General features: G+C 51.5%; 1 protein-coding gene across 1 annotated transcript in view; it reads right to left on the bottom strand.

Annotated features, from left to right (window-relative positions):
- Positions 1-23,535, bottom strand: part of CALN1 (calneuron 1) — a 120,024-nt gene that overhangs the window by 28,132 nt on the left and 68,357 nt on the right. Inside the window, 1 exon segment of the mRNA XM_066201902.1 lies at positions 23,252-23,364. Coding sequence (XP_066057999.1) covers positions 23,252-23,364 — 113 coding nt within the window.

Below are 23,535 nucleotides of genomic sequence, written 5' to 3'. Positions count from 1 at the left end.
TGATCAGTTCTATCCCTGGAAGAAGAACCTGTTGTGAGGGACACCAGCACCAGCATCAGCTTTGGGGTGGCCTTTTGCCTGAAAGGAATCTTAATTTCATCAGCCCTTGAGCCCAGTATTGGTTTCAGCAGTCCCTGAGTGCAGTTCCTTTGCAAATGTTACTTAATGTTTGTTATTTGCCTAAGAGCCTTGGCTCAACAACAGCATTTTCATCTCATCCCATCTGCTGGAGAAATTCCTTCTTTTGCAAAATAAAAAATTACAGATTTTGCAGAAGAAAAAGCTGAGGACAGAGGCTGAAATCAATCCTGTGCCACTCAGTGGAAGAAGGACCAGGCTGCAGAGCCAGGCTGTCCTTTGCCTTCCCTTCAGCCCAGGCCTGGGAACATCTTCAGAGCTCCATTTACAGAGAACAGGAATCTCTGCTCAAGCCCAAATGGGATTGTGATCCCTGGATATTTGGGATCACATCCATCGTGCTGTGTGAGGGGAGGGGTTGAGCTTGCCAAGAATTTATCCTGAACTTCGCTCATTTGTCTGAGCAAATGCAAATCCTGCTGCATTCCTGCCCTGCACAGTGACCCTGTGGGTTTGGGGTCAGGCCTGACAGATCCCCCCAGCTCTCAGGGGTGACATTCCCCAGTGCCTGGCTCCAGGAGGGCCCTTTGGAAAGGTCCTGCTCCTTTCCTTACCTGGGGTCAGGCTCCACCACCAGCTCCATAAAGTCCTTTTCTCTCTTTCTTGGTGACACACGTCAAGTTTTCTGTTTTCCCTGCTCACAAGCTGGCTTTCCCTGCAGGATATCTGTGCTCCCTGGCCAGCTGTTCCAGCTCATCAGCTCCTGTCATCTCTGACACTTTTCCTGGAGTGCTTCATCCCAGTTTGAAATCTCTCAGGAGAGAGAAATCCACATCTGCCGAGGGCTTTGAGTGGCTCCTTTTGTGCCCCTTTTCTGTCCTCTTTGGCACAGCCACACCGAGGGGAAGTTGTGCTTTGCTGCCCTCGGAGTGTCCCCCACCACCTGCTTTGTCATCTCCTGACAAAATTTAGTGCTTTGCTGCCCTAAGAATCATTTCACAACAGCTGATTTCACCAAGAGTGGGTAGAGAAAAGCAAAAGGAAAGGAACAATCTAAAAGGCACCGAGAGCTGCTGCTCTTTGGTAACTCAGAACTGCTGAATCCCAGAATGATTTGGGTTGGAGGGGACCTTAAAATCACCTCCTGCCCTGGGCAGGGACACCTTCACTAGACCAGGTTGCTCCAAGCCTGGTGTTTCATCATCTCTGTGGTTCCTTTGTAACCTGCCCATTTACTGTGGATTAATTTTGCTGTCAGTGCTGGAGCCAGGCTGAAATATCTGCTCTCTACCTGAGTGTGTCAAGTGCACCTGGATTTTATCAGAGAGATAAGGTGAGCAGACTCTGTCATATCTGCTTGGAGCTTAGGCATCAAAACAGGTCCATTTCTCACTGATATTTTTTCCCAGTAAAGGGAAATGTGGATTCTTCAGGATTTTGTTTTGGCTTTGGGTTTTTCTTTTTTTAAATTCCATTTGTGTTTTTTCTTTTTTGCCATCGTGATCAATTGAATCAAATTTACAAAAGTTCACAACAGACTTTGCCACCATCTGTATTAAACCCTTTCTTTCCCTCTGCATGCTCTGGTTGGAGAAGTTTGATGCTGTTGTTGATTCTCCAAGGGAAAAGCTGGAAAGAGCTGCAAGGAAGGGAGTCCCTGAGCCCCCAGAACTGCTCTGGGTGTGTATGTGCACATCCACACCCATCAGAACTGATGTAATTAAAAGGAAAGCATTGCAGAATATAATTTGAAGCAGTTTGCAGCATTCGTGCATAATTTTCAAATTAGTTGGGAAAAGAGAAGTTATCAGAGTTGACAAGGCAATATTATATGCAGTGAGAAAGAATAAAACTTAGTCTTCAATTTATATATTCTGTCAATTAATAAAGGAATGGGTATAAATGAGGTGCTCAGGATCTGGGAGAACAAAGAGGAATCTGCTTCTTTCAGAGCTTAAAGAGCCAAAGCAACACATGCTGGAGAAGATGGGTAAAGACATCCTGGGAATAGGTGCTACTGTTAGCTGCTCTTTAGAGGTGCTAATGAAAACTCCCTGAAATGAACGGGATCACAGGGAATCCTGAGGAGCTGATAAATTTCCGGGATTTGGCTGTGTAAATTTGACATGTCTCCATCAAGGAAATGTTATCACTCCTTGCCTCAGCCCTGCAAACAGCCCCGGTAAATTTCCCTGAGCTAATTGCTCTTTAATAGTTTGTTGTGTGAGCACTCGCTAATTACAAGTCAGGCAGCTTTGTGAAAACATATCTGAAATATTCCTACAGGTGAGAAATGGGTTTGGGGAAGAAAGGAATTTTTGACAGAGTGTGGTTTGTGAGTCTTGGGTGATCTGAAGTCCTGCTTCAAATACCAGCACTGAGTCAGAGCGTTGTTGTCATTAGACATAAATAATTCATCAGGCGAAGCGATCCAGGTAGCTCTGGCCTTTCTCTGGGTGCTGCATTTTAAATTAAAAACAGCCCAACTCTTTATGCTGTTGTTTGTTTCTTAATTCTTGCCGGTTTCCCTCAGACTCTGCCAGTGGGGCCCAGCACAGGACACAGAGGTTGTGATCCCAGACTGAAGCATTCCCACAGAGAGGGGGAACAAGAGGAGCTGCAAAATGGGACTGGGAGGGTGACCCAGGGATGTGAGCACTGCTGAGACCCCTCAAACCCTGGGGTCACCCCTGGCCCCCCAGGACCATGCAGACCCTGAGGGGCTGGAGCGTGTCCAGGGAAAGGAATGGAGCTGGGAAGGGGCCGGAGCCCCAGGAGCAGCTGAGGGAGCTGGGCAAGGGGCTGAGCCTGGAGAAAAGGAGCCTCAGGGGGGACCTTGTGGCTCTGCACAACTCCCTGACAGGAGGGGACAGCCGGGGGGGTCGGGCTCTGCTCCCAGGGAACAGGGACAGGAGGAGAGGGAACGGCCTCAGGCTGGGCCAGGGGAGGCTCAGGGTGGACATCAGCAGGAATTTCCCCATGGAAAGGGTGCTCAGGCCTTGGCAGGGGCTGCCCAGGGAGGTTTGGAGTCCCCATCCCTGGAGGTGTGGAGGTGGCACTCAGAGCTCTGGGCTGGGATGGGACACAGGGTGGATTCAGTGATCTTGGAGGGCTTTTCCAGCCCCAGTGATCCTGGGATTCTCTGTGGTCCATGTGCAGCACTGCCAGGGCTGGTGCTGAGGTTCCTTAGGAGACACAGAGCAATGCCAGCAAGCCCAAAGGGCAGGAAGTCCTTCCCACTCTTCTATTGCATTTCTGCTTCTAACTTCAGCCTCGGCAGAGATTTCCAGATCAGTGGAATGGGATAAATTCCCAGAAAGATGCAGACTTCGCTAACTGCAGAACAAATGAAAAGGCAGAAGGAATCCCCAGACATCATTAGTCCTGACTGTAATTTATGCAATAAAAATAAAAAGTGATGGCCTAAATTGGAATTTTCTGTTGCCTCTGGGAGGATTAATTGGAGTTTTTATCCCACATTTACATGATAATGGTGCAATCCATCACTCCAGGGCCATTCTGGGGCAATGGTGGGCTTTAGAGGTCGATGAGAAACAAATTTCTGATGAAGTATTGAATGCTGGAAGAGGAAATATTGAATGCTGGAAGAGGCAAGAGATAATGTTGGCTTTCAGAGAACGTGTGAGCTCATTTTCTCCACTGGTGGTGGTGGAATTGTGGGGCCTGGACTGCTGAAGCTCAAGCTAAGGGTCTAACATAGCTGCTCTTTGCTTATCTCATGGAAAGGAAAAAGAACATAATGTTCTCTTTTAGCATTCCCTAAACTCCATCTGTTTCTTTGGGAAGAAGTTTTCCTCCCGGTGGATGTAATAACCCATGGATGGACACGTGCATGGGCAGGTTCAGAGTGGATGTCAGTAGAAGAATCCCACCTTCACTGCAGAGGAGAAGAGAGACCTCGAGTGAATAATTTGCCAAGTTATTTTGGGAAGTTCCGTGAATTTCCAGCACATCCAACTTGTGCTGTCAGGAAATTTCACACCTTGCAGGAGAAATCCTCTCCTTGGACTTGCTCTGAAAGTGTCTCCTGTTTCACTGGTACCCTCCCCAGCTCCAGTCATCACCTTCCCAAATTCTGACACAAAAAAGATAACCCAGTTATCTTTTTCTCCACCTAAGTTTCTTCTTTTTATCCACTTAAGTTTCTTCTTTTTAGCCACCAAAGTTTCCTCTTGAGGAAGCACCACCTGGAATTCATGAAGGTTTTCTCCTCATTAATTTCCCCCATCCCACCATCTCCCTTCCACAACAGGGTGCAGCAGATCCCAGTGACATCCAAGAAGAGAACACACACCACGAGCTGGGTTTTTCCCAATTCCTTTCTCAATCCTCCCCAGTTTTCCACTTGCTGTTTGACTGCTGAGGGCTGAGCCGACATTCCCGTGGATCTGCTGAAAATGACTTCAGGATCTCATTCCCGAGTGGTGCCAGCCCTTTCTGAGCTCCAGGGAGAGCTCAGGTGGAACAGGTTTGGTGTCACTCCGTGTTTATTTTGCCATGGAAGGAGGGCACCAGGGATGAGCATCAAGAAGAGCGTCTTTCTTCTACAGCCCCTGGAGCATCCCAGGTGTTTTCCACATCCTTCTGCCTGTGCCTGTCTCCCAAAAGTGAGGGGAACACAGCGACTGGAACCAGCCTGGCCACCATCCGGATGGAGAAATCAGTCACCTTCACCCTAGAGACAGCTGTCCACTGGCTCACAGCTGCCACTGGAGAGCAAAGCTGCAGGAAAAGCCCCTGGGACGGCAGGAAAAGGAGCACGATCCCCATTCTGGTGCAGCTGGGTGAAACTGGAACCCCACTGGAAACGGCCCCGCTGGTGTCCTGCTCCCTTTCTCAGTGCAGTGGTTCCCTTTCCTCAGTGCTCGCTCCTACAGCTGGAATTTTAATTCTCCGGGGTTTTTAAGCTGGAAGAGCATCAGTGTCCTCCATCCTCTCCTGTCTAACCCCGGTAGGTGTTAATAATACTCAACACCTCCGACCTCCAGAAGGATTCACCTCTTCAGGAAAAGCTGCTGTACCGGTGTATCCAAGGAATCTGTCCAGCAACCAGGTGGGAACAGCTACAGCACAGGGAAGCAATTTTAACTACGATCCAGGAGTCAGGATTCCCACCTTCTCCGTGCACCAGTGCCTAGGGATGTGTGTCCATAAAATCCCATTGTGAAGAGAAAGCTCTGCTCCAGATTGCTGCTGGCTTTGGGAGGAGCTGGGAAGGCTCCAGCCTCGGTTCCTTACCCTCAGTTCCTTACACTGATCCTTCAGCCTGCCTTGGCTGATACCTGCTGCTCCTGGGGTGCCAAATCTGCTTCTGGATCTCAACCTGCCTGCTGGGATATCAAGGAGAAACTCCAAAAACTCCATGCTGGCCCTGGAGAAGGAAAGGCTGCTCCTCAAGGAGCCTTTCTCAGTTTGTAGCTGTTTCACACTGTGGGGCGCGGGCTGGAACAAGGGGAGTTTTAAGGTGCCTTGCAACCCAAACCATTCAAGAATTCCATGATTTCATGATTCTGGGATTCCATGATTCTATGACTTCACAATACTGTGATTCCACAATTCCATGATGTAATGATTCCCTGATTCTATGGTTTCATTATTCCATAATTGTATGACTCCATTATTCCATGATTTTCTGATTCCATGGTTCCATGATTCTATGATTTCATGATTCCATGAGGCTGTGATTCCAATGTTCTATGATTCCATAATTCTACGATTCCATGATTTCATAACTCTGTGATTTCATGATTCCGTGAATTCATGATTCCGTGATTTAATGAGCTACATTTTACATTTCTCTTGAATCCAGGAACTGTTGGGCCAAGTGGATTTTTACATTTTGGGGAATTGTGCCATTTTCCTGCATTTTAAGGGCTGGTGGGAATTAAACTGCCAACCACCAGGAAACCCTGACACCACCTGAGGTTTTTGTCTCCACCTGAGTTTTTTGTCTCCTTATCCATGGAAATTTGGCTCATTCCAATGGATAACACAGCCCATTGATGTGAACTCTACCCTTTGTCACACTGGGTTATTTTATACAAACCCCTGAACCACCCCTTTGGTCCCAAAGCCTCAAGGTTCACCGGATTCCAGGACAATCCCACTTTCCCATTGTGCAATTTAATACTCTGCGCTGCGCATCCGATTTCCCACTGGAAATAAAAAGGAAAACCAACTTGTTTATCAAAGTTCCATTCTGGCAGAGCGTTATCTGCAACTGCTCCACACGAGCTCCAGTTACTGCCTCAAATTCAGCGTGGGAGGGCTGAGACTCCCCAAAAGTCCCACAGCAGGCTGGGAGCACAGCTGCAGCCGAGCTCCAGATGTGCTCCTGCTGAGTCAGACTGGCTGCAAACAGAGGAGAACAAAGAGGGCGGGATCGGGAAGGGATTTTTTTTGTTGCTGGGTGTTATGAAAGTGGAAAATGGATATTATGGATATAAAAGGCAAACATAAAATCATGGAATCAGGAGTGAATGCTGAGTTAATAAGTTGAGTTTCCATTTTCAGTGTGTGAGCAAGGAAATAATGGATTGGGTTTAGGAGGTGGGTTGTTTTTATGCCTTTTATTACTGAGGCTGCTTCCCTGCCTGGCAATCCTTCTGAGAACTCCTGACTTCATCCCCAGCTCCACAGGCACACGAAAGCAAAGGAAAGATGGAGGAAATGACAGCCAAGCAGTAGGAAAAAAACACCCAAATAGCAAAACAAAGCAGCTGAGTGCTTTCCAGAGAGGATGGAGCAGGTCTTCTCATGTGGGAGGCCAAGGCCAAGGCCAAGGCACAGGCAGGAATTAAACACAAATCCAGGTGTCTGCATTGTCTGGGTTATCTGGAATTGTTGAACACACATCCCAGCAATGCACTGGACTCCAAAGCCTGGCAGAATCCAAGGCACAATGGCCACCCCTAAGGGCGAAAGGAGAGGGGCACAAATCAAATCTGAAAACACAAAACATTTCTTTTCCCCCAGCAACCAACATTTCCTGGTAAAATGACAGACTGGAAAAAGGAATAAATGCTCCCTGGGTGCTCCACTGGGAACAAGGCAAGGTGGCAAATCCATGCTCTGGCTTCTTAGGATGGATCTCAGGGAAAAGTTCTTCCTCCAGGGGGTGCTGGGCACTGCCCAGGCTCCCCAGGGAATGGGCACAGCCTGAGGCTGCCACAGCTCCAGGAGCCTTTGGACAGGGAGGAATTGCTGGGGTATCTGTGCAGGGCCAGGAGCTGGATGATCCCTGTGCTCCCTTCCAGCTCAGGATACTCCATGGCTCTCCTGGGAGATGGAGAGTGCTGGCTTTGTGCCTGTGGTCAGGCAGAGCTTTGGCCCAGGAACTGCAGGGAAGCAGCAGAAGCTCCTGGGATGGGTGTGTGCAGCCAGCAGCACCCAGCAGCTGCTCCTTTGCACATTATCGCTCCTGATGCCTTCCAAACCATGGCTTTCAGCATCCCCTGCTGCTCCCAGCCCCGCTGGAATGCACAGCCAGAAGGGTTTGAGACAGAGACACTCACTTTTCAACAGGATCCAACCTCTGTTCCCAGTGTAAGGAACCTCTGAAGCTCTGCTGGATGAAGTTATTAATAAAAGAAATGTAAACACACACAATATTTGCAATAATTCTCCATTACACACTCCACAGGCAGCTTGGAACAATGCACGTGGAGCAGGTCCCCCGTTGCTCTCTGTTCCTATCAGGATTGATTTTATGAGGAGGAGATTTTACTCTGGAGTGTTTCAGAAGCAACAGATGGGGAAGGAAGCTGCACATGGGCAGCATTAAATCCACCCTGTGTGTGCTAAAAGCTCTTGGTGCAAGGAAAAGTGATAAGCACAGGAACATTTTGGGGCAGCAACAGCTCAAAAAAAGGAAAGCAGCAGGCTGACAAATCAGGCAAGGCTGAGGAGCTGGGAGAAAACTCCAGGTTTTCCTGGGATTGAGTAAACCCAGAGGTCCAGAACTTTGGGAACTTCTCCCTGCAGGAAGAAGTTTGCTTGTGACGCTGCCACAGTGGGGACAATGTGGGTTATGTGCCAGAGAGTTCCAGCTCCATTGCTGGGATCTCTGGGATTAAAGCTGCCTGACCTTCCCATGCTGGGGGGTGAGGAACGGCTGTAAACAAGACAACCTTCCCTCTGGCCCATCCAACATGCTCAGCTGGTCAGGTGCTCCTGGGGGTGACAAACAGAGGCCTTTTGAGGCACTGGCAGGTGGCACTTCAGGGAGGCTGTGACAGGAGGTTCTGGGCCATCCCAGAGCAGGTGACCTCACTGCTGAGCCACCTCCATCCCAAGGCCATCCCTCCCATTCCATGCCCTGCCATCCTTCCTGCCCCAGGCAGCAACAAGCCCACATCCCTCAGCATCACAAAGCTCAGCTCTTGTGGGGTTTGTTTCCAAGGAACACTGAAAACTGGAGCATCCATTAAACCTGGGAATCCTTATAATTTAATTAAAATTTCATCTTGTTGATCCGATCATATCCTAAAAGCAACCACAAGCTCTGCCTGTGTGATCAGATCAGTTCCTGGGATTTCAGGAGTCCTGCTCCCCTGACAGCTCATCACACACTGCGACTGAGGGGATGTGAAATTCCTGCTTCCTGCATAAAAATGGAACATGCAGCACTTGGATTTATTCCCCAAGGAGCCAGAGGAGAAAGGGAATGAGGGAAACAGGAGAAACCAGAGCAGTCGCAGTGGATGTGCCCAGGTCTGCCACAGACAGGAGAGGCTGCTTCAAATGGAGCCCCAAGTCTGTTTTGCTTGGAAAAAAGGGGGATTTCTGTCCAGTGTGTGGCACATCCAAGGGAGAGTTTGAATCCCAGTGCCACGGGGGCTGCAAACCCCAGCGTGGGCAAATCTGTGCTGAGGGGAAGACATGAAAGGATTGCTAATTAAAGCCATTAATTGATTGACTTCTCCCCTGAGCTGAGTGGAAATAACTTCCCAAAGCCAAGGCTCCTGCTCCCTCGGTGCTGAGGCTCAGCAATTCCAGCAGGGAAGGCGGAGACAGCAGATCCCTCTCCTCTGACAGCTGAGTTCATTCCTGCTGCCCCTGGGATTCTGTTCGTGCCGGGAGCCTGGAATGCTGGTGGAGGGATTCACTCCCTGATCCAGCTTTTTGTCACCTTCCAGGTGCCCCTGGGGTGCTCTGGCTGCACAACTGTGGCCCTGTCACCTCTTCAGGTGGGGCCTGCCCCCAAGCAGGGCTTGGACCCATCCCCACAGACTGAAAATCCCATTTTCTGGGAAATATTTCCATCTTAGGTACCTTCCCCTGCTCTAAAGAGAACAGAGACTTATGAATCACTGGGCTCATCACGTTGAAAGAATGTGACTTCTTATCGTCAGTGATATTTGAAGTATTTAAAGTTTGAACATGTCTTGTTCATGCTAAAAGGGAACGGGACTTCATCATCCCCCACCCACGGTGACCTGCACACTGAGGGGGAACAATGCTGCCTCCTCAAAGTCACTGCAATTGTTATTGTGCCCAAAAGATTCTCCAGTTTGGCAGAACTGGCTAAAAACAATTGCCTAAAAGCATCCTGACACTCCCCCCCCCCCCCCTTCATAGTGTGCAGCTGGGGAGTGTTTTCAATCCATGTCTAAATCAAGGTTTCATTTATTGTTATGATCCAGCAACTCAGGGGCTCCAGAAATCCCATTCCACATCTCCAATATCCAGGCTCTGCTCTTCAGACTCCCATTTCAGTGCTGGTTCAAATGGATGGATCTATTTGTGTTTGATGTTCTCCCCTATTTCCTGTATCTCCTTCCTGCCCTCTACTTTGGCTCTAGGTTGGACTTGATGGTCTCAAAGGTCTTTTCCAACCTTAAAGATTCTCTAAGAACAAGAAACGTTTCCATCCCTGCAGTGAGCGGAGACTTTGACCTCTGCAGCTTTTCGGATGCAACACCAGTGATCAAAGTCCCCAAAATCAGGGATTTTATTTATTCCCAGCCCCAGAAAAGCCTTCTCAATGGAATCCCAGATCTTATTTTCTGTGCAATTCGTTATTTGGGATGTGGTGGCTGCACCTGCTTGGGGTTTGTGTTTGAAGAGAAGGGCAGGTTGTTTGAAATGAGTTCTCTGCACATCCAGTGTGGCCACAGCAAGAGCTGCTGGTTCTCCAGAGCTGTGCCCTGCTTCTCAAAGTCAGGGAATCATGGAATAACAGAATCACAGAACCATGGAATTTGTGTATCTCAATGAAGGCTGCCCCGGGATCCCTGGAATTGTCCAAGGCCATGCTGGACAGGGCTGGCAGGACCCTGGGATAGAGGAAGAGGCTGGAACAAGGTGGCCTTTAAGGTCCCTTCCACTCCAAACCGTTCCATGACTCCTGGGATTCCTTTTCAGTGAAGGAATTAAGGTGAGGAAGCCTCCCAGACCTGACCTGATGGAGCTGCACCACTGCCTGGTCCAGAGCCATCATCAGCACCAGTGTCACCAGGAGTGACAACCGCGAGGGCCATGATGGGGACAGGTGACAGGAGTGTCCCCACGCCCCGTGTGACCAGAGGAGCTCTGGCCGTGGCAGGAAGGAGACAGAGGGTGAGGGGACACCCCACAAACAATGACTGGGAGTGATAAAAGGCCCCTTGGAGGTTTAATGGGGACTTCATCACCCACCCAGCCTCCTCCCAACCCCGGGGGGGCTTTGGAAGCAGCTGAGAACTGCGGGGGCATTGCTGGGGGGACAGTGCTGCCCGCAAAGGGAGGCTCCTGCCTGGAGGGACCGGGGCCGGGTTCTACCCCACCAGGTGTTTCACTGTGCAGGTGCTAAATGAGCTGAGTGCAGCTGTAATTGCAGGAGCAATTCCGATGTCTATCAAATGGCACAGGCCGGGAGGTTCTGAAAGCAGCCAGAGGCAGGCGGGGATAATGTAAATTATCCTGGGCAGGTTTAAGGTCTCTTCACAAGGTCTGTGATGACCTTGGTGAGTAAGGACTGGGGTGTTTCTGATGCCGTGGAAAAAAAACACTCGCAGGGAAGGAAAGTACAGAGCTTTCGCAGTTTCACATTCAGAAAACAAGAATAAATATTATAAAGTTATCACAATAAATACAATAAAGTTACCACATTCCCCACAAATGTCTGAGGTGCAACGAACTCCCCACGGCAGAAGCTGTCGACTCTTGTTGCAATTAAATTTTTAATATCATCCGTATTTCTCCTGTGTCCCTGGATGCAGGAGTCTGACAGAACACTTCCAGTTTCCTCCTGCAGATTCCGGGCCTTGTCTGCCATAAATCCAATTACTCTCGCCTTGTTTTCCCGTCTGCTGTGGGACAGGGGCAGCAGCTCCGTGCTCTGGCAGGGGCACTGTGTCAGGGCTGATAGCTCAAGTCAGCACTGATTATCCCACACCCGGAAAAGAGCCGGGCTGGAAGCGGAGAAAGGATTAGAATTGCTCCTGGTGAATTTTAATGGCCTTTAATCAGCCACTCCGCGCTGATTACCACAAACGGCAGCAGCCTGTTTCCTCTCCGTGTGCATGGCTGCGGTGGGTTTGGGGTTTAACTGCCCTAATTTAATTCCTGCTCAGCAGTCAGCGCTCAGCCGCCTCCAGAGCCGTCCAGGTGGGGAGAGGAGAGGATTCCTCAGGGCTGGGGGCTCTCCCAGCCCCCTGTCTGCTCCTTTTCCCATTGCTCCTTCCCTGCCCCTGCCCTGGCAGGGCTCTGCTGGCCCCTGGCTGCGGGAAAGGATCAAAGTTCCTCACTGGGAGGGTGGGCAGGCCCTGGCACAGGGTGCCCAGAGCAGCTGTGGCTGCCCCTGGATCCCTGGCAGTGCCCAAGGCCAGGCTGGACACTGGGGCTTGGAGCAGCCTGGGACAGTGGGAGGTGTCCCTGCCATGGCTGGGGTGGGGCTGGACGGGCTCCAAGATGCCTCCAACCCAAACCATGCTGGGATTCTGGGAATAATGAACACTCTTGGAGAGGGAGGGGTGGTTGGCAAAGCAGATCCAGGCTGCCAGAGGAGTGATCATTCTTCAGGACATGGATCATGTCCATCTTTAACCCAGGGAGATCTGGGGGGAGTTTGGAGGGAGAATATGTCACCAGTGGCAGAGAAGAAAAGCACTCAGAAAGTGCCACCCAGGATCATGGATGGGTTGGGATCTTGAAGCCCATCCAGTGCTATCCTTACCATGGGCAGGGACACCTCCCAGGCTGCTCCAAGCCCCAGTGTCCAGCCTGGCCTCAGGCACTGCCAGGGATCCAGGGGCAGCCACAGCTGCTCTGGGCACCCTGTGCCAGGGCCTGCCCGCGCTCCCAGGGAACAATTCCTTCCCCATACCCCATCCATCCCTGCCCCCTGGCAGCGAGAAGCCACAGTAACCCTACTGCAATGGAAATACCTTTACAACTCAGGTTTGCAGGTCCCTGTCACTAGCCTTGGGGACACCTGTCCCAGTTCAGTGCATTTCAGTGCCAACCCCAGGGTCACACGGGAAAAACTGCTCTGAGCTAATGAAATGCAAAACCCCACACCAAACACCTCAAAGTCACTTTCCTTTGGCCCAGTCCTCCATTTTCTGTTCCAAACGATACAAGAGAAACCTCATTTGATTTGTTTGCTGAGAAACAGGCCCCAGATAAATGAGGGTGTTGTGTCACTACTGAGGGAAACACATTTTATACACGTTGATGAAAACCAGGCACATATTCAGGAAAAACAGGGCAGGAATTCTGGGTCCAACAGCAATTTCAAAGCCTTTGATCAAAGTCCCACCTGGGTAAAAGCAGAGGGCAGTTTGAAGGGAATTGGATTCACAAGAATGTGTTGGTTATTCCCAGTCATCAGTGGAAATGTGTACCTCTGTGAGGTATCACACACCTGCCCGAAATGAAAACCCCAATCCAGCGCGGGAGGAAGGAGCACAGCACACACAGACCAGGCTCAGCTCTTCCCTTCATTCCCAAAATCCTGATCTTGGAACATTTATGCTGCCATTTCCCTGCCTGTGCCAGGTCCAGCATGAATCAGGATATGAACCAAAACACAAACCGAAAACCTTAATCTAAATCTTCCCAACACACTGAGATCACACCCAAAGGTTTGGCTCGGGGTACCAGGACACCTCCCCTGCCAGCCCAAAAGTGGGTTTGGAGCAGTTTTGGAGCAGTTTAGGAGCTTTGGGCCAGCCCAAAAATGAGTTTGGAGCAGTTTTGGAGCAGTTTAGGAGCTGCTTTGGGCCACTTCAGCCCTGTCCCACAGCAGTTTGCCTGTTCTATACCCAGCTCTGTCCTGGCAGCACAGACCTGCTGGGGTTTTCCCCAGATCAAGGCTTAAACTGAGCCCCGTGCTCCACAGGAGCTCGAGGAAAGCTCAGAAGGGGCTGAAGGTGACAAAGCCTCAGCTGGCTCAGGGACTGCAGGGCAGAGGGGAGGGTTCTCTCCACTCCCTCCAGCCTCACAGGGCTTTGTCCTCCTCTGGAAGTCCACAAAACAACAACCCTGGGCAAGAGGGGTTATTTTCCACACCTATCCTGAGCTGAACCAGCAGTTCCTGGGAGGTTTCATCCCCATTTGGTTCCGTGATTATAATAAATTCCACTTCTGCCCTGAAAACGCCCTTGAATTCGAGAACTTTCGAATGACAATAGCAAAAAGAGGTGCAGTGTGTGCAGTTTGCTGCAGAGTATTTGGAATATCCACACAGGGGTTTTGAGCACGAGTTCAGCAGAGCTTTGCTGCCTGTCTGTGTTAAGAACGTGACATCAAAAAATGCCAGGACGAGGTTGACACAGCAAAAGGAATTATTGGGGAATAGATAAATTTGACCTAAATCCAGAATCCCAGCATGGTTTGGGTGGGAGGGACCTCAAAGCCCATCCCTTCCCTCCATGGCAGGGACGCCTCCCACTGTCCCAGGCTGCTCCCAGCCCCAGTGTCCAGCCTGGCCTGGGGCACTGCCAGGGATCCAGAGGCAGCCACAGCTGCTCTGGGCACCCTGTGCCAGGGCCTGCCCAGCCTCCCAGGGAACAATTCCTGCCCAATGTCCCATCCATGCCTGCCCTCTGGCACTTTAATCCTGGATAATGTTGTGAAAACATGCACCCACACACCAGCTGGCCATAAAATAAATATTTATATTGCCTCAATTGTCTCGTATACAAAGGACACAAGTGCTGGAACCTGAGGTTCACGGATTTATCCTCACGTGGGATCAGAGTCCCTGAAATCCCTGGAATCTGGCACTTGCACCTAGCCTGGCTGCCTCCCTGACAGCTCGGGCTCGGCTGCTTTCAAAATGCCTCCGTTTGTTTCATTTGTCTCTTTACTGCTCTGTCAGCCCCCGAGTTGGAGGGCACTGGAGCTGCAGGGGCACAGGGGGAGCTGCTGGAGTGACAGGACGTGTTTGATAATGATCCCCTGGGCAGGGGACTCCCGGGGGAAACATCGGGACCAAGCCTCAGCTGGGGCAGGAGGAGATGAAAGACATGCAAATCACTGTCAGGGGATGATTTCCTCATTCCTTCCCCAGGAGAGGCAGCTGCTCCCACTCCCTGCTCCAAACCCTCCCATGAGCTCCACCTTGCTGGGTTATCCCAAGGGTTGGCTCTGCTCAGAGTAGGAAATTTGGACACTAAAATCCATCTCTGGAGGGAACTGCAGCATTATTGTGGCTCATTGTGAGCAGAGATCTTCCCCTTAGGGGCCAGATCTGCTTATTCACACTCAAAAATGATAAAAACCAGTTCTGAACGTTCCCCACTGAGCTCACACAAACACTGGATCCTTCCACAGCTCCCTCAGGTTGCTCTGGGCTGCTGCTGTGTCTACATTCTTTTAACTGAGAAAACGTCCTGGATCACAGAATCATTTATTCTAATGACCACTTGATAGTGTTGTGTACTCAACAGCAAAAATAACAAAACAAATATCTTTGCACACCACATCAGCACTGCCAGCTCTGGAGGCTGCAGCCACCTCAGAGCACCGATTTCTGTCTTTGTCAGCACAAAAACAATCCCAAACCTCCTCTGACAGAGAAATGATGGTGCAGAAAACACCCAGACAAAGAAACGGGTTCTCAGTGAAGTGGTAAATTTGTTTAAAGAAAAATCCTCAAGGAATTTCTCTTGAAGATCAGCATTGTTCCGCTCACTTGGTAGAACCGCATTAGGGATCTGCTGAGAAATTCACTGTTAAACTCAAGCCCTGGGAAGGGAGTGCCTGGCTCGGGGGCCCTGGTGCAGTGATGTGAGATGGTCACAGCACCACGAACACCCTCAGTCCCTGCACACCACCCAAGAGCCCAGAAATTACTGACAAAAAAACCCCAAACTGAAGAAAAAAAACCCCAGACTGAAATAAACCCCTCCAAATTGAAGCACAACAGCCCCACTGGCAGCACTGGTGCCACAGGTGCCTGCAGAAATCAGGGCAAGATCCCAAAGGAAGGGGAGGGAGGTGGCCCAGCCCCTGTCCCACCTCCTGCCAGCAGCAGAGTGGCCATGGGGATAGGGCAGGAGGGAGCTGAACCTGCAGGACACCCAGGCCATCTCCACCTCCTCAGCAGGGATGGCCAGGACACATCTCCACCCTGGTGGCCACGGGAATGTCCCCATCCCGGCAGCAGTGGGACAGTGGTGGGACAGCTGTGCCCTGTGCTGGGGACACACACAGGTGACAGCTGGATGAGCAGGGCCGGGCAGAGGAGACTCCTCTCCTCTCCAGGGGCAGCTCCAAACTGCTCCTGGTGCCTCTGCAGGGGGAGAAGCCCAGCCCAGGCCCCCTGGCAGGAGCTGCTCCAGGGCTGTGCTCAGGAGACACCGGGAGAGCATCAGGAACACCCAGGGCTCCCTCAGGGCCTGGAGCCCCCAGGGGGTTCTGTCAGAGTCCCACAAGGGTTTGGCTTGGAAGGGACCTTCAAAGCCCTCCCATTCCAATCCCAACACGTTCCACCACACCAGGCTGCTCCAAGCCCCAGTGCCCAGCCTTGGGCACTGCCACGGCTGCTCCGGGCACCCTGTGCCAGGGCTTTTGGTGCCGGCTTCCAGCAGGCTGCACCGCAAATCTGGGATCCACACCGGGAAAATCCGAGTCACAGCTGAGCTGTGGGGGTTCCCTGGCAGTCAGGGCCCGCAGGCCTTTGCCCCCCTCACCCACTCACCCTAAGGAACCCCAGCCCTCCCCCACCCGCAGCACTTTGCAGCTTCTTCATTTGCATTTTTCCAAAGGTCTTTTTTTTTTTTTTTTTCCCAAGCAGGTAATTTATTTTTTTTAGATTTTCTTTCACAGAAAAGGTCATTTTCTTCCCAACACATTTCTTTATTGCAAACAGTTGCCAACACCTCGGGGTTTCTGCTTGTTTATGAGCAATGGAGTGTCTATTTTCCTGATTTTCCTTCTTTTTCAAGCCTTAGTTCAGTTTCCCCAATATTTTTACTCGCTGAATGCCAGAGTTTGGAGGCAGGACAATGTGTAGATTTCTCTCACAGTGGGGCTTCTTTAGAAAAAAGGAAGAAATAGAAGAGGCCAAGTCTGTTTTAAACAATTCCCAAACTCTGATCTCCATGAAAATCAGACTCCTTTGAGTCAATTAAGATTTCCCTCAACAAAATTCCTGCAGTGGAGGGAAAGATGATTTTGTTACAGGAAGTATCCAGGGACGGATATCCAAAGGCAGAGTCCTGCAGGATTTGGGCTCCTTCCATGGTCTTTCCTCTGTGCAGAGGATGGATGGATGGATGGAGGGATGAGAGATGGATGAATGGAGGGATGGATGGATGGATGGATGGATGGATGGATGGATGGATGGAGGGATGGATGGATGGATGGATGGATGGAGAGATGGATGGATGGACGGATGGATGGATGGATGGATGGATGGATGGACGGATGGATGGATGGATGGATGGATGGATGGATGGATGGATGGAGGGATGGATGGATGGATGAGGGATGGATGGAGGGATGGATGGACGGATGATGGATAGATGGATCCATGGATGGATTGATGATCCTGAGATCTGGATTGGGATTTAAGGCCAGGTGGAGCCTCCTCTCTGGCAGAAACTCCTTCCTGACCCTGGCAGTGAGGGGATCTGGGATTTGCCCCTGAAAGGCCCCCGCCTGAAACTCGTCACCTGTGCTCCATCACCCCAAGAGGCCTTTCCAAAGGAAAAATGATCCCAGCTCCAAGAAAAGCAGCACTGGGGATGGATCCTGGTCCTCAGGGGTGCTGGGGATTCTGCTCCCCTCAGGAAGGAGTCCACAAAAAGCCAGGAAGCCTCTCCTGTCCCTGTGCCATGCACCCTTCAGGTGATGCTCCCACACATTCACCTTTCCTACAGGCTGCTCCTGACGCTTCCAAGCGAATCCCTGAGAAATCCACTGCACAATTCCTATTTCACACACCAGGCAAGAGAAAATAAACTCCCCAAAAAAAGCCCTGGAGCTGCAGACAGAGTTTATAAATAAACTGGCACAGAAAGAAGAACCTCTGGACCATGAGAGCTGCTGAAGAAAGTGTCCCTGAGTGCTGCAGAGGGTGCACAAACGCCTGTCACACCTTCCAGGACAGCCAGATCCTGAATCCAACAGGCAGAAACCCTCTGGATATCAACTGCCTGCTTTAAACAGGCTCCGAACCAAAGCTGCAGAGCACTTGTGAGGGTTAAATGTGCTGCTTGAAGCTCAAAACCACAGCTGGGCAAGAAAATCCTGCTTTTCTCCTGCTTTGCTGCTTCCAAAACTTTGCCATCTCCATTGTCTCGAGTGCTGAGCTGTAAACTCGGCCCTGGAGATTCGGGAGGGTGGATTTTGTTACAGGGAAAATGTGGGGGTGGGAAGGAGGTCCCGTCACAGGCAGATGAATGTGAGGCCTCCCAGAACTGCTGCGGTGGATTCATCCTCTGCACGGCGCTCCAGGGGATGGCAGGGACAGCTGTGCCACCACAGGCCAGGGCATGAACCCCTGCAGGGCTCACATCTGCACCAGCTGTGCCAGCACATCTGGACACAGGCCGAGGGACAGGGAGCAGTGTCTGGAGATGGATTCATCCCTGCTTTCAGCTCTCCCACAGATCACAGAGAGCAACGGGGGAATGTCCTGGCAGCAAGGGGAGGTGCAGTGAGGCAGCAGAACCTTTCCCCTTCCACTGATAATGGCAGCACGGAGCTGGAACTTAAATCAGAAAGGCCTTGAAAGCCTTGCTGGGACCCACGAGGTGACATTTAGCTGTCCCCAGTGCACACAGCTCCACCTGAGCCACTTCCCTCCACGTTTATTGTACCAAATGCAGTAAAAATGGCACTTCTGAGGCACAATTTATCCCTTCCTGAGGCTGATGCCCAAAGCAGATCCCTTGAATTGTACCCTGGAAGTGGCTGTTTCCCTCTGATGGCTCCAAGGGACACTCTGGGAGAGTCCCAGGATATTTGGGATGAGCTAAAGGACACTGAGCAGTGTTCCAGGTCTTTTGGGATGAACTTCATCAGCAGCCACCTGCATCCCTCCATGGAAAATCTCACCTTTTAAATGTGGATATGAGGAAACCATGACCTAAACTGCAGGAGCAGCTGTGGCAGGAGATCTTTAATTCCTGGAATTAGGATGTGGTCAGGATGCTGGGGTTAAGGGGCACTGGTGAACACAATGACCACAGCTGGGTGTCCCGGGAAAGGGCTCTGCCTTGGCGCCCAGCTCACACTGCAGTGGTTTTGCAGGATAACCAATGCCAAGGTTTCCAACCTCTCCTTTACTTTTCCAGCAGGGAAAACCCAAGAAATGGTTGATGTTTTCAATGGATGGATTTTTTTTTTTTTTTCCTGTGGAAATCCCTTGAAGATATCTCAGGTTCAACAATCAAAAAGTGCTGCCCAGAATGAGGTAGCGCTGTGGGATGATTTATTTTGGGGAGGTGTTCCTGGTGCAATGGTCCAGCCCCAATTCTTCATCTTTGGCCCCATCCATCAAATTTCCACCCAAACTTTCAGCTGCATTTCCTGATTTAAACCCCAGAGCAGCCACCAAGTGGGTGGGCACTGAATCTATGAATCACAGAGACATGGAATGGGTTGGCTTGGAGGAACCTTAAAGCTCATCCAGCCCCATCCCTGCCATGGCAGGGACACCTCCCACTGTCCCAGGCTGCTCCAAGCCCCAGTGTCCAGCCTGGCCTTGGGCACTGCCAGGAATCCAGGGGCAGCCACAGCTGCTCTGGGCACCCTGTGCCAGGGCCTGCCCACCCTCTGAGTAAAGAATTCCTTCCCCATCTCCCTCCTCTCTTTCTTCCTGGCAGTTGAATTAAGAAGGTTCTTTGAAAAGCTGACACAGCAGCTCCTGAAATCCAGGCATCGAGATTTTTGCAGCAGAGCACCTCAGCAACAGCAAAAAATTCTTCTGCAAGATGTAAAATGTCCCATCCTGTGGTTTTACAACATCCTGCACCAGCCCAGAGGGGCTGCACTGCCTCAGGGGGAGGAGGAGGAGAAGAGGGAGGAAGGGCTGACCCCAGAGGGGCACCTGGATCTGTTCCCACATCAAACTGGATGCAGACACAAACAATTCCTCTGCAGCAAGGCTCATTTGCCATCATCAGATTAACTCCTCTGCAGGGACAGGAGGAGAAACTCACACACAGGAAGAAACTGCAGCAGGTTTATCTCTGAACTCCATAAAGAAAAACCTCTCTCCAGGCAAAATTATCTTTGGAGACAGTCCCAAGACAGCCCCTCACTCCCTGCTCCCTCGCTCCCTGCTCCCTCACTCCCTCTCCATGCCCTGCCCTGTGCCACCGCCATTCCCACACATTTTCCCCTTCATTTCCCTCCATTAAGGCACTAATTGATTGACCAGATCAGGAGAGCCCAGATCTGTCCCCTGGGACTCTCCTGCGTTCTCAGACAGCTGCACACGGGATTGGGGGTGGGCAGAGCACTAAACCTCAGTGCCTGGGACGGGAGGGGAAACCTCCGTGTCCCATGCCAGGCACCTTCCTCTGCTCTCCCGTGTTCCCAGCCAACCCTGATCCCCCCGTCCTCTCGCTCAGTTCCCTCCCCAGCCAGCCCCAAACGCAGCCCCACAGCTGGAGGTGATCCCTGCCCCATTTTCCAGGGAACAAGGTGTCCTTTGGTGCCCGTGCTGAGGATGCAGCTCAGATCTCAGGGGTCCCTGCTGTCCCTGGCCCGGCCCTGCACATCCCTCCCTCCTTGCACTGGGGTGCTGTCGGCTTTTTGGCCATTCCTACTCACCCATCAAAGATCATAAACCCCAGGACATCCCTCCCCCTGCAAAAGTCTGGAGAAAGGAAAATGTTCCCCCGAAGCCAGAAAACACAAACAGCTGCTGAGCTGTTCCCTGTGCAGGACCTGCAGAGACATCCCGACAGTGAGGAACGGGAGCTCTGAGCAGTATGTCCCCTTTGGAATTCTGCTCCTCCCGCTCCTACAAAGCAGCTTTGTTTATCCCCAAACGCCCAGGCTGCTCCTGAACCCCAGGGATTCGTGCTGGGTGATCTCTGATGGGGTGAACGTGGCTGAGGGGATGATCCAGCACTGTCCCCTCAGGCCAGACCAAGCCCCCAGATGTCCTGTCTGAAATTCCCAGCAGCCTCCATGTCACACAGCAAGCAGGGAAATGTGGAAATCAATCAGGCAGTGCTTTGGCTCTCAGCTGCTCACGGCACCAAGTGTTGACTTTTCCCAATCACCTCATCAGCGCTGTGGGCGCAGAATTTCTCCTGCACCTGATGCAGATGCAGCCCTGTTGTTTAACAATCCCACTTGTCCTGGCTTCCCAAAGCCTTCCAGCCACCTCAGAGAGGTTCATTTCATTAAAAACCTGTCATCCAGGGCTGTTATTCCCTCTGGCCCCGCTGCGGAGCCTCAGGGCCTGGAGCTCCTCCACGTTCCATCCCGAAGGAAGTGTTTAACACTGGAGCCTGGAGGTCTTTGCCCTTAGAAATGAGCTTGGCAAAGATACCCCAGCATGGGGAGGGCCGGAGGGAAGCTGCTTGGATGAGAGAGGGGAAGGCACCTTCTGGATGCCCACATGGTTCCTCTCCCCCGTGGGACTGATTTAAGAAGCTTCGGGGTGAGGTTTCATGGTGGCACTGCCCAGCCAGGTGTCCCTTCTGTCCCATCCTTGCCCCCCAGCCCTGGGCACAGCCACAGCCTTGTGGGCACCATTCCCTCCTTAAAATCCTTCCTTGGGAATGGCTGCAGGGCTGAGGGGCCCTGTCAACAACCGAGGCTCAGCCCCTGATGTGGAACTTGCACATCTGGGGAAACGGGAAACACAGGCAAGCCCTGATTCCCAAAAACGTCTGGTTTCCCATCAGGAACCCCACTGGAGATGATGCAGATGCAGAAATGCTCAGGAACGAGGTGACTGATGGCCTTGCAGATGGATTGGGCAAAGCCAGGGAGCAATGGGCAAAGGGAACCTGTTCCCTGAATGACACTTCCATGATTTTTTTTCCTTGCCTTTTCTTTTGGAAAAAGCTGTAAAGACATTGTACTCTGACAGAGTACAGAGGAAAAGCAACTGGAGCTCTTCAAGGGCTCATAAATCCAGGGAAGTGCTGAGTAAAGAGGTGGTAAAGCCCAAAACGGTTGTTTTCCAAGGCCATGGAGCATTTGTGGAATTGAGTCAGTTCTGCTGCCTGAAGGAGCCCCCGGGGCTGTCCTTGCCCACCCAGGGCTCTCACCTGGAGCCTCTGCTCCCTTTTCCCTGTGCCACCACAGCCAGGGAGGACATGTCCCTGTGGAAGCTGATCCCAGGAACCCTGCTGCTCTAAATCCAGGCACAATCCCGCCTCCTGGCTCATTCCAGGCATTTGCAGTGGTGGGAGGGTCACTAAAGCAGTGGGTTAAACTGGAATTTTCAGGAAGGCTCCAGACTTCTCTGCTCCCCATCCAAGAGCTCAGCTCACACACTTGATTTTCCTACCAGGAGTTTTGCTTCTTGAGCAGCTCCTGAGGGGCTGGAATCCTGGAAGGCACCAATGGCTCAGTGGGATGGGATGGGGCTCCCTCCTCTCCCTCCCAGGCTGGGATGAGGCTCCCAAGGAGCAGTGGAGGCAATAAAACATCCCTGGCTTCCAGTCCTGCCCCTCTTGGTTCATCATTTACTCCCCCCAGGTACATCACAAATCATGGGGGCTTCACCAGCACCAAACTCCTGCTTTGGCAACCAAATCCTGGAATCCAGAGCAGAACTTGCAGGGTTATTCCTGTCCCATGCCAGGAGGCCAGGAACAAGTTTTTAAAAGCCTTTTAAAACACTCTTCCAAAGCTCCACCCAATTCAGTCTGGATGGGGCTGGAGGGTTGTAAAAGAAAGCAGAAATTCTCGTTTCCAGGTTTGGCTCTTTTGCTTCATTAAACTTGGGAACAGCCAAAGTTTCTTAGCAGGCAGAGGTTGTGGGATGGTCAGTGGAAGGAGCTGGAATCCCACAGGAAGCCACACATTTGATCCATTGGCAGCAAACGTGCAGCTCTGTGGTTTTGGGGATTTTTGATCCTGCCCTAACAGCCTGGACTGCTTTTCCTGGAAGCTCCAATGCTGTGTAAAGTCTCACTGCAGGGCAGGCAAAAAGCAGCTCCCCGTGCTGGATCTGTCTCCTCCCAGTGCCTGGGAGCAGCAGGACCAAACCACCCCAGGGCAGCAGCTGGGGCAAAACTTTCCCTGGCACAATGCAGGTTTATCCTGAGCTCATCCCTGAAGTCAGCAGAAATCCCAGTGGGACCTGAGCTGCCCAGCACATTCCCTCTGTGCAGAACAGCCCCTGCCACAGCCAAGGGACACCCAACAGGGACACACAGGGACACTGGGAGCAGCCAGATGGTTTCAAGGTTCCCAACTCAAAGGATTCCTCGAGAAAAATGCTTTTCTCTTCCAAAACTGAACTCCAGACCCCCAAAGGTGTTGCACGAGCCTTGGGGTGTTTTGCTACGCCCAGCTGCATCCCTCCACAGGAGCCCAGGGCTTGGCTGGACACAATTCTCTCCACAAACCCGGGATGTTCTTCCACAACCCCCGGCACAATGGACCTCAACACCCTTTCCACAATCATTCCCACTCAGTAAAACATCCTGTGCTCCTCAACAAATCCACTCTGGAAGCTGCTGAGAGCTGGCTTAGCCGCTGGCTAATTGCTGAAGTTGCAATTAAAGCGATGCTCACTTACCTGCCAGAATATGCTGTCTATTGTGTTCCCAAGGAAACCGTCCCTGCCCTCTGACGACACCAGCTTAGGTCCCAGAATGGTCATAAATTCATCAAAATCCACCTGGCCATCCCCTGGAAGGAGAGGAAAAGATCAGAGACTCAGAAATCAGAGAGAAGGTTGGGTTGGAAGGGGCTTTTAGAGGCCATAGAGTGCAACACCCTGATGTGAGCAGGGACACCTCCCACTGTCCCAGGGTGGTCCCAGCCCGTGTCCAGCCTGGCCTTGGGCACTGCCAGGGATCC

This window comes from Chamaea fasciata, unplaced genomic scaffold (genome assembly GCF_029207755.1).
Source record: "Chamaea fasciata isolate MVZ Bird 193981 ecotype frontalis unplaced genomic scaffold, bChaFas1.0.hap1 SCAF_21, whole genome shotgun sequence".
NCBI lineage: Eukaryota > Metazoa > Chordata > Aves > Passeriformes > Sylviidae > Chamaea > Chamaea fasciata.
Note: the sequence above shows the minus strand (reverse complement) of the source record. Positions and strands in the feature narration are given on the sequence as shown.